General features: G+C 33.4%; 1 protein-coding gene across 1 annotated transcript; it reads right to left on the reverse strand.

Moving 5' to 3' along the window:
• Nucleotides 1-8,090: 8,090 nt before the first annotated feature.
• Nucleotides 8,091-11,436, reverse strand: LOC143552131 (PHD finger protein ING1-like). The gene is made up of 7 exons (XM_077042423.1): nt 11,303-11,436; nt 10,919-10,990; nt 10,662-10,849; nt 10,483-10,543; nt 9,488-9,581; nt 9,266-9,416; nt 8,091-8,316 (listed from the first exon to the last, which is right to left on the reverse strand). The coding sequence occupies exons 1-7, from the start codon at nt 11,328-11,330 to the stop codon at nt 8,206-8,208; spliced, it is 705 nt and encodes a 234-aa protein (XP_076898538.1). The 5' UTR covers nt 11,331-11,436; the 3' UTR covers nt 8,091-8,205.
• Nucleotides 11,437-11,913: the final 477 nt, after the last annotated feature.

The raw sequence follows: 11,913 nt of genomic DNA on the forward strand, positions 1-11,913 counted from the left end.
TCTTTTAATAAGCATGTGAACATGAAACTCCACAAAATATGTGACCATTTATTCCACCAATTATTACTTTGATGCCATTGTGGTCTCAAGTTAAGCATAAATAATTTAATTTAGCTTGTTTAAAAATTTAAATTTTAAAATCCAATTATGAGCCAAATATAAATATATTCAATAAAAAACTGACTCAAAATACTTAAGTGTAGAAAATATTTATATAATAACATGTATATTTTAAACATATCAACTACCTCTGTGACCATGTCCCCGACCATTCACTTGGTCGTATGAAAACGCATAACCACTCCTTTGGCTGTGATTCTGATCATCTAATCGAGCGAACAACAATTTTCCTTGATATTCTTTTGTTCCCGAATCAAAACACGAACACATCTTTTAAATCCTTGGTCAAAACATAACTCGTTCAAATCGTATAAAATTACACTCCGATTGAACCAATTTGTTCGAACCCAAATAAAAATAAATTGTGATTAAACCCAACTTGTTTAACCAAATAACACAACTTTGAGTTATTTCCTTTAACCTCGAGATAACCTCAAAAGTCAACTATTAAAGAAACAAAATCAAACCAACTTTTTTTCTTTCTTGAACACCTCGTCACCACCTAGAATAAAACAACTCCTTTCGTTTTTCTTTGGTAACCAAACCACCAATCAAAGGGAATTATGCATGAATAGATCGCAATACCAAGAAACGAAAATAATCGGCAGCGATCAAACCTTTCTTTTTAATCACGCCTTTGACCAAACCGATCTTGCTCTACAGTAATCAAACTTCTGATAACAGACTTAACTTCGACTCGGCACCGTAACAGCCGCATGCTGTTTGCGTTTGTATTGCGGTTACCAAATCTCAGCGAGTCGCTAACCCTTATCTCGATCGCCGACCCTTACCAAATTTCACGACTTGACCAAACCCTCCTTATCAGTCACGACTTTGATTGATGTATTGAGTCTTTGGTCTCCTCCTTATTAATCACGACTTTGATCGACAAACTCCAAGAGCGTAACCGCTTTGATACCAATTCAAGTCCCGAATCGATAATCAAACACGATGCAAACAAATAACTTTTGTTTATATTAATCAGAAATATAACGCCAAAAACTGATTGCAATCCTATCAAACCCTAACTCGGTTTGACTCTTGATGAACCCTAACACAATTGCATCTAGATGAACCCTAACTCGGTTACATCTCGTGTGTGTCTCTTAGATGAACCCTAACTCGGTTACATCTCACACCACCGCCCCATAATGTCTAACCATGCATTGGTTTATATAGAATAACCTAATTTGCTAGCCAAGAATTACCATATATAATAAACCCTAACTGCAACCTCATAAACTCATTACGTATTAATGAATCTCACGAGACCAATAGGTCCAACCTGGTCACCTACACGTGACGGGCTTATTACGTTGAAAATTACTTCCAACATTGTGACGTTTCTTATCATAAATTATCTACGATCAATATACCCTTTTTATCTTAATTAGAACATATTATATTTTTAATTTATTACAAAATTGTCATTATTGTAATATACCATTGATAACACATAATCAATTGTCCAGATTAATTTATCGTACTTTTCATGCTAAAATGAATTCTCACATGAACCATCATGTGATAAGTGAATTGCAATTAAGATTGATCAATGGATTAATTGTAATTAATGGGTTGTTGATTTTAATGTCTTTTAATGAAAAAGGGTATTGATGTAATTCAATACTAGATCAAACGTTGAAATTCATGAATATTAATGACCAGGGCCGGTCCAACTGTGTATCAAACCCAAACTAGGGCTTTGGGCCCCCAAAAATTTAAGGCACTATTTTAAATAGAGTTATATATATAACACATATAATATTTATTTTGGTATCATAAATAAATTCATGTTCTATCGCAGTGGTGGTATGTCTCCATTTTTCTTTGTGATGATGATAGTGACCAAGGTTCGAGTCAGTCTCATACCTCTCAACAGATCCAATATTTTTTGAGCCTAAACACTAACTAAAGCCCAATATAAAAATAACAAAATAATCTCTCTATATTTCACCCACCTCTTTTCTATTTCTATCAGTTAGTAGGTGTCTTTCTTTTTAAGTAATCTTAAATTAAATTATGTATTAATTCAATGACTAAGTTGTTAAGAAATGTATTAATTCAATGACTGTGCTTAAACATATGTTCCTAACTAGCGCTCAAAACTTGTTTTGAGTTCATAAGGTTAATACTCACACATTATCTTATCCAATTTATTTTTCTCGAAATTAAAATGATATAGGTGCATCATAATTGTAAACGTCAATGTTAAAAAAGACCAATATGTGTGTTGTTTTCCACATGATGTTTTTTAGTATTCTCCGATCAAGTTGCAACATGAGTGTTTCAACATATTTAAATTATTGTTGTTTTGTTTAAAGACAAAAATATTATGTACTAGGTTATATAATATATAGTATCTAAAGAGAACGGAAACTATTTTAGTTAAAAATTTAACCTATTCATTTAATTGAATGTGAAGCCAAGTGATTTTTTTTTTGGAAATTACAACTCTAAATTTCATAGAAAAGGCCCCCGATTTTTTACTCGCTTTAGGCCACCAAATTCTTGGGCCGGCCCTGTTAATGACAACCCCCCACTTCATGTTATAGTCATCTCAGATTTCCATTTACTTAAATTAACATGGTGGAATCAATCTTTACAAAATGGTCTACCATTCATGCAATCTTTTTTGAAGTTTTGAAGAATAATCGTCAATTCTATATCGGGTGTGATTATTATATTTTTGTGAACGTTTATGTTTAGAACATGCCTACACAAAGGTTGTATAATTTTTTTGAATTTGGTATGGAGTTAATATAAAGGTTTTACGTATGCTTATTATATAGGGTTGATTGGGATTGTATGTAGCATCAGTTCTATAAACTTAATTGGTTTTGTTGACAATGGTAGTTTTCATAATGGTGTAGGAGAACTGTAGTTTGTGTATGGTAGTGTAGGGAAGTTTGAGAAAGGTGTAAGCCAATTTTTTTACTTTTGTGCGTGGTAGAGTAGCGTAGTTTGACAATGTTGTATGACAAACAATAGTTTTTTGTATGGTAGTGAACTTAGTCGCTTGTGTATGTCAGCAAAAAAACATCATCACTTGTCATCACTTGCGTATGGTAAAATGCAAACATGTGAAGGTGAGTGTAGGGAAATGTGTAAGTGTTGACCTATGCCAATAGTAGTTTGTGTAAGGCAGTGTAGGATAGTTTGACAAAGCGATAAGCTTAAGCATTTGTGTATGTCTGCTTTACACTTCTTCCCATGTGTGTGCGAAAAATGGAGCATGTGGAGGTATAGAAACTAAGAAAAAAGAAATCTACCGTTCCTATGCTCTTCAAACAAACTTTTTAAGAAACTGATCAAGTTGTTGAATATGAGCATCCACCTATGAAGTAACATGTTCAACGCTTTTCTTCTTCTCTTCAGAAATAACCTTACAACACATGCCAGATTTCATACTTTTGAATCACACAAACATCTCAAAACTTTGATCATAAACTCAAGAACAAAATTATTTCGGATATCTAAAATTTATCTGAAATTTGAAATTTCTGATTAATATATTATTATTTAATGGTTAAAATATATATTTTCATAAATTCAGATATCCGAAATTTTCAAATATGCCCATCTGAATTTGAAATTTTCGGGTCTAGAATTTTAGATAATTTGGGTTTGGTTTAAGATTTTTCTACACACCCCTACTCAACGACATCAGATTGATACATTTGTGGGAAATCCTCCACTAGATTATCGGCCGAAATTATTCATTTTATACCCAAAATAAAGTGATCATCCATCATTCCATCCATCCATCCATGCATGCATTTCCAATAATAAACCATATGGTAGCATTGTAATCTAATTTAGAGGTGCACTTTACAAATCCTTTATTACTATCATTCAATTCTTCATATACTTTTCAACAACATCCATTGAAACTCATTAACAGATACCCTTATTCAGCCTGCATAATCCATTGATTGGAAGTTCTGTGAGAATCTTATGTCTAGTACTCCTTACTTCTGCCATGCATACAAGGGTAATCAAGAACAAGTTTTCGATGTGTTCAACGATGAAATCGCTTTGTCGTGAGCCTGAAAAAAAACATTACTAGAGATGCACTTGGCTGATTATGGAAGATGGGATGCATTTTCTTGATAGGAGAGCCGTTCCTGAACAAGAAATTAAGATCCAACATTGGAAGCATAGAGGCTAATTAGAGTTTATTCATATAATTTAGCTAAAAGAGCATGGTTAATTATGATCATATGTAACCCTAAAACATTTTTTCACCTTTATTCGTTAACTAGGTTTGTACCCGCTGCGGTCCGGCTCAGTTTTAAATAAAATATATATCGAAGCATAGACAAAAATACACATTTTAAAATTTATTTCGGCATTTAAGAAACCATTACATTTTAGAAGTTTAATAATAAAAAAGGTATAAAAAATATATTGGCATTTAAGAAATCCTTACATACGTTGTGAAAATGAGCGTCACGGAATACAAAATTAAACTAAAAAGAAGAAGAATATATCATATAATTAGTTTTTATCCCCCGTATTACGGGGGCTGTTTTACATTATTCGTTTTTAATATTTATATATTGTTTTGGAGTTTTTATTTATTTATTGTAAGGAAATTTATAATATACTTAGAGTTTGATAATAAAAGGGTTTCACAAATAGCTAAGATGTTATAATCTGGTTTAAAAGTTATCTGGGTTTGCTGAGACCCAAGACCCGCTTATTTTTTTACTATAAAATTGTTTTTTATTATAAATAATATCTTTTTTCTAAAAAAAATCAAATAATAATTTTTAGTATATCCTATTTCATAGGATTTTTACATCAATAATTTGGTGAGAATAATTTTTAATTTAATGAGATTTTATAACTCATTTAAGAAAAATCTGTGTTTGGTAAGACTCATACCCGTGAATTCGGGTCAAATGCATGAGAAGCCTCCATTTAAAAATCAAACAAATCTGGTGACTCCAAAAAAATGGAGAACAACCACATTACAACACGTAAGATTTTTATGGTTTCATTTATATATATTATAGATTAAATTCAAAGCGCAGACAAAAGTGCTCACGTTGCAATGATATATTTGGAATTTAAGAAACCATAAAAAAAAAGAAAGAATGATCAATGTAGCATTTGTTTGTCGCTAATTTGTTTCATACTTGTTATAACCATTCATGCTTAAAACTTTTAAGTAAAGGTCTAGACGAAACGAAAACTTGTGATGTATTTGTATCCCTTTATCCATGTTGTATATGAAATTAATACATCAAATCGGATCTTACCATTTTACCATACATGGGTTATTATCCCTTCTTATATTTGAACTCACAGGGCATCCTACTACTACTACTGCTATCAATAGCTTTTAACAAAACCAAACACATAAACAAGTATCATCAATAGGGCTGTGCAACGGTTCGGAACCGTGAGAACCGAACCGGAACCGAAAATGAGTGAAAAATAGAACCGAAACCGGAACCTATTATAGTAAACCGGTTCGGTTCCAGAACCGCTAAATCCGGTTCTCGCTAATCGGTTCTGGCTAGAACCGGTTCGATCATTTATTTATCAAATGAGTTATGCAAACTTTGCAAATTGCAAAACAAGTTTATACAATTGTATGTCTTCTTTCACGGTAAAACTAATTTAGATTACAACATGGACATCCGTTATATTTTTTTATTAAAATCTAAGTGTTGAAGTTAAATAAATCATTAGCAACGATAGATTAATGGAAGATCATATCATTTTATATTACATTACCTTGATAGCTTAAATCAAAATTGACCATGGTTGCTAGTTCTTGAACGTAAAGAAAGAAGATTTGAATTAAAAAATGATTGAATGGATGCCGATTAATAAGTTACTCTAAAAAATGAGGATTGGTAAATTTATTTAAAACGCTTTGAATATTCCGGTTCTTCGGTTCCAAGTCTAGAACCGCCGGTTTTACCCGGAACCGAACCGGGAACCGTTTAATGCAAATTATGAGAACCGAGAACCGAACCAGTACACACATTAGCGGTTCTAAGGCACCGGTTCGGTTCCGGTTCTTCGGTTCTGACGGTTCCGAACCGTTTTTTGCTCACCCCTAAATATCATAACTCACCACTTTCCAGACCACACCCCTCTTCTATGTTCACATTGGCTTAAACAAATATAAGAATCACATGGACTAAGCTTCCAACTTTCTTGACACGCTTCTCCCATCATCAATATGCTCCCTAAAATAATTAGACATACAGACAGATTAAAATAAGTAATGTATCAGCATAAAAACTATTACTCATGTATAAGAAGGATATAATGGGCGGTAAGCAATAAATAATTTGTAGCTTACCGAAAGTTGTGAGTATGAGTAAGACTACAAAACAGAGCTTTTGGAAAGACATGCTTATGATATTTTTTGTCTTGGAATAAAATGATCATGCATAGAAATATAAATGTTATTTTATACTCAAAGAAATCTGTTTATCATGTTATAAAAATATAATTTGATATTAAGTGACAATAAATACATGATAAACAAGGTAATAATTAACAAATACATTATATTAAGGGTATTGAATAACATTAAATAAATGATATAAGGCTTAGGGACCATAAGGTCCTGGGTTCGAATCCCACAAGGGGGTTTTCTCAAGATTTACTGGTTTCCTTCAGAATTGGTGGTTAGGCATTATTGCCTAGTGGAGATGGATATGATCGCGTGGTTCTGCTGGTGACACGATGATACTCCAGTGGTCCGTGAGTGATTCTAATTTGCCGTTCAAAAAAAAAAAGAAACAATAAATGCATGTTCAAAGTGACATAAAGTTCGTCACACACTCAAGTTTATGTGTAATGCGTGTGAGAAAAATATAATGGATTAGAAATATTTTCAAATTAATTCAACCAGTAATACTAAGTGACAAAAATATACGGGTTTTATTCATTTTATCAAACATTTTAAAGGAAAATATATATTATTAAGCATGGTATGATTAAATTTAAACAAACCCAATTTTGTTAATCAACTCATTTATACAACAAATTGTATGTGAAAATACTTACTGGTAAAGATGTTTTTGAGAATATTAATATGTACTTATTGTGATATTAAAAATATCGCATATGCGTATTTCACAATGTATAAACTGGTTTACACTTAAAAAGAAAATACAATTGGTAATAACGTTAACGTAACTCTCTGACCTTAGGTGGATTATACATCGGGACTGCAAGTTGATTATTATTCATAGCTCAAAGACATTAATAAAGCAATCATAATATTTAATTATTTCATCAATTTATAAGTACACATTTTGTTTGAAATTCAAATACAATACATCGAATAGACTAACATATTTATTTAAATAATATCTAAAGATATCACTAAGTTTTCTTATAATCTTCAATGATTCTTAACCCGCAACACATTTTGAATATCATATTTTTGTCAACAATAATGTTGGTGAGTTCATAAGGTTTGTATATGTATATAATAAAAAAAATCAATATTCACATGTCAAGATGTAATGTTTCAATCAAAAGTAAGAATAAAAAATAAAAACATGATATTCTCATTCACTTGACACAAGCTAAAATCTACTAAGGCCCCCTATTCGCTAAACTACTAGGAGTAATAGATGAGAACCACCATCCGTTCCAACATAAGTTAAAGAATTAAGAGGCGCATGCACGTCTCGTTTAGAATAATTTTTAAAAGGAAGTAAATGTATTTTTAGGTTTTGAGTCTTGGGAAGAAAGAGATTGGATGCACTTTGAATACACTTTAGTTGACTTCTACTCCTTTAATCTTCAACTTGTTTTTATTTTAGCTAGTTTTAACAAAATGTACCCATTTGAGAATAACCCGGATCAACATGGTCATGGATCGACCCGTTTACCAACAAACAGGTTCAATCTGGTGAACATTTAGCAAACTAACTTTTAACAAAGACGAGGTACTCTGAGTTCATACTAAATGTCAACTACGCAGTTTACTACTAGTGACAAAATGTAGCACAAAACATCAATTCAAACACTAAAAAAACACAAAATCCAAGTTAATTGATCTTCAATTACTTCCTATAATACCAGGAAAAAAAGCCCAATAATTTATTTTCCCTTTCGCCTTTTTTGCATCCCGCTGCAATCGCTACAGTACCATTTTCCTTTAGGTTGCTCTTTCAGACCAACACATCCATAATGGAACCACTCTATCTTGCACTGTGAACATATTACCACCTCATTAGTATTGGTTGGTTATAAACTGATAAAAATGGAAATTTGACTACTGGCTTTGGACGGGATGACCCTCGCTGAGCCAGATTTGGTTCGGGCTCAAGCTCGAACTTAAATGAGCCGGCTCGGATTGACTAGTTTATTTTACCGAGCTGAAAAGTGAAACTCAAGTCCCAGATCGGAGCATAAAAGGCTCAAGTCGACTCGTTAAACTTATTTTAACTTTTTTTAACAAGTTGATATATTTAAGGCAAAATATATTTTTAACATGCACATCATGCAATATTTATGAACTTAAGAGACAGTGGCGAAGGATCATTAAGGCCAGTGGTGGCCCTCCCCCCCTTTTTTTGATCGGTAGTGTAAATCTACATGTTTTTCGTCCTAAATTTTTTATATGTCGTGTAAATTTACCCATTTGTTACCGAAAAATTGAGCCCGACTCCCCCCCCCCCCCTTATGACTCTTTTAATACATTTTGAGTCCCCCCCCCCCGGTCCTCACGTCCAAGCTTCGCCACTGCTTAGAGAATTTATCATACCATATGCATTATGTTTGTTTCTTTTTCAGTCTTTTATAGATCGAGAGGCAGATTCACAAAATCATATTGTATTATTTTTGCTTTCTTTAATACTTATTATTATTATTACTAATATAATTATATTTTTTTAACAGTGTCATTATAATTATACTAAAATTTGGGGCCAACTAGCCAGATACGAGCTGAGCCGACTCTGGCTCGGCTCGGATCATTTACAAACCTAGCCAGCGAATTATTGTATTCCAACACATAGATTATTATTATAGAACAATTTTAGATCACTAACTCACTATATTGACATGCTAACTATTCATAAAAATAACTTTTGGGACCAAAAGCACACATTTTGACCCGTTACCACACATATCCATTTTGCAACCTCTAAAAACTTACATCATGGTTGTCACACGCCACCATCTCCCCATAACTAACTTGGTTGCAGAAACAATATGTCGGTTCGTTAGGGTCAACTGGTAGGTCCAAGTCCATACTAGGTGGGTTTGCAGCTGCTACTTGAGCTGCTGCTGCAGCAGCAAGGCGGGACCTGAATAACAGAAAAGTAAAAACTTAGACCTTTAAAAGTTCAGCCCAAAGACATATTATAAAGATTATTACTTTTTTCGGCCTCCTCTTCCACCTTCCTTTGCAGGCTTCCCGTTGCCATCAGGGCTTGAACCAGTTGTTCCAGCAGCAGCAACAGTTTCCTTTTCTGCAAACGAATGGGTTGATACTTATTCAAAAATTCATATTATTATTTTAATATATTTGTGTTTTTAATCATAATTTAGCACATCAATCATTTATTAATAACTGGACAAAAATGTGTTTGCGATCAACCTAACCCACCGGTCCATATGAAGGTGAACATATCGTGTTCTGGGCCCAAACCAGTTCAGGTTGAAACTAGGTCGGGTTTGGTCAACAAAAGTCAAAGATGAGTTTTGGTGAAACCGAGTCGGTTGGAGCCAGTTTATGGCTAAAAGACAAATTGGGTTTCACTGGTTTGAAGCCAGGTTTTAACTTTTAACCTGGATGGGTTTGACCAGGTACAAGCCGATTTCAAAGTGTAAGGTTACAACCCGATTTCAACCCTATAGATCGGGTCAAAACCGGTTTGAATACCCTCCCCCCCCCCCCCAAAAAAAAAAAAAAAAACATCTTCGCGTTCGTGCTGGTTTATGTTCATTTGTCAGAAGTCTAAACAAACGACACACGAACATGAACGACAATGTGGCCTTAAAAATAAACGTGAACAACAATGTGTTGGGCTTAAAAAGTTATTAAACCTAGACTATATTGTAATGGATTAATGAGACTAAAAAACTTAAATGAATATATTAATAAACGTAAACGAACAAACACAAGCAAACGATTGAACAGACATAAATGAACAAATGTTAACAAACATAATAAAACAAACAAGACATTTGTTCATGTTAATTCGTTTAACTAAACTAACAAAAAAAGTTCATGTTCATTCGGTTATTAAAACGAACTTCCCGCCGAACGATTCACAGAACGTTCAGTTTGTTTACAAGCCTATATGCAACCTCTACACCATATAATATCGCATCTGCGCGTGACAGATTTATAAAGAAAAGAAAATCTACCGCGTCGCTGCTCTTCAAATTTTCTAAGGTACTGATCAAGTTGTTGAATATGAGCATCCACCTGTGAAACCAACATTTTCAACACTTTTCTTTAAACAGACAAACAACCTCACAACACACGCCAGACTTCATACGTTTGAAATACACAACACAAAACTCAACAAATATGTAAACGGTACCAAATCATATGCTTGAACAGCCAGAGCAACCTTCTCATCAGCAATCCTAATCGCATGTTTCAGCTCGTCCTGAGCTTCATCCGAGAATTTGGTAAGCGAAGTACCCGGTGCAATGTTTCCAGACTTAATTCCCTCCTTAAACTCCTCTATTTCCTGCAAACAATGCTGTTCATTTTGTCGTTGAATGCCTGCAGACGCGTACATCAGTTTGTTAAATTTCATATAAATCTGCAGAAAACAGGATCTATAATATATACCTTGCAAACTTTTATCCAAATCACGTAATAATGCATACTTCCTCTGTAATATGTTTGGCAGTGGCTCCAAACCTACATAAATGAAATCAATTTAATAATTCTAATATTAAACCCTAATAATTAAAAACTTGTATACCAATCAAGCATCAAAATCTATCAAATTGGCAGCCAATTTAACGACAGAGTAGCCACGTAAGCCTAATTATGACCTCAATTTAACAAATTGATAACCATATACGAACAATTTTAAAACCCTAGAAAACTAGGGTTCGAATCAATTTTCGATTTTTTCTCAATTAAACCGTAAATTGACGACATAGGGTTTAATATTTTGCTAAAGAGACGTGTTTTATAATAAAAAGATGAGAGATTGAGGAGTATTACTGGCTTGAAAATCTTCAAGAAACGACATATTTGCGACGGTAAGTTTGGGAGAAATGAATGATTCGTTTGGCAGTTAAAAGCCCGCGTAAGTAGGATCTTGATGTGATGTTATCTAACGTGGAGTATGAAATGGTACTATGGTAGATACATTACGGGTGTGTTTGGGATTACTTATTTAAGGCGAAAAGAACTTTTTGTGTTAAGGTGAAAAGGTATTATGAGTATTTGATAAGGAGTTTTAAAAAATAGTGTTTGGATTAACATAAGTCAATAAGTTATTTTTTAAAAAGTGTTTGGTTTAACTTATTGATGTAAAATGACCAAAAAGGACACCAATTGCACACATTTGGTTATTGATGCGATGCAACTGACAACACCACTTGACTGCAATGCTAATGGTAACTTCATTAAGAGGAACACCAATTGCACACATTTGGTTGAAAAGATGAAGAGAGCAAGTGTAATGTTTGATTTTAGTAAGAGCAGTTAGCAGCTAATTAAACTTAACAACCGAGGGCAAGGGGCGTGTTTGAGACATTTCATCGAACAGGTTCAGTGCATCATTCAAGTTCCTAACTTTATGAAGCTTAGACCGATTATCATCCGAGTGA

The sequence above is a fragment of the Bidens hawaiensis genome, unplaced genomic scaffold (genome assembly GCF_021521415.1).
Source record: "Bidens hawaiensis isolate Kalapana, Puna unplaced genomic scaffold, B.hawaiensis_p1.1 tig00016783_1, whole genome shotgun sequence".
NCBI lineage: Eukaryota > Viridiplantae > Streptophyta > Magnoliopsida > Asterales > Asteraceae > Bidens > Bidens hawaiensis.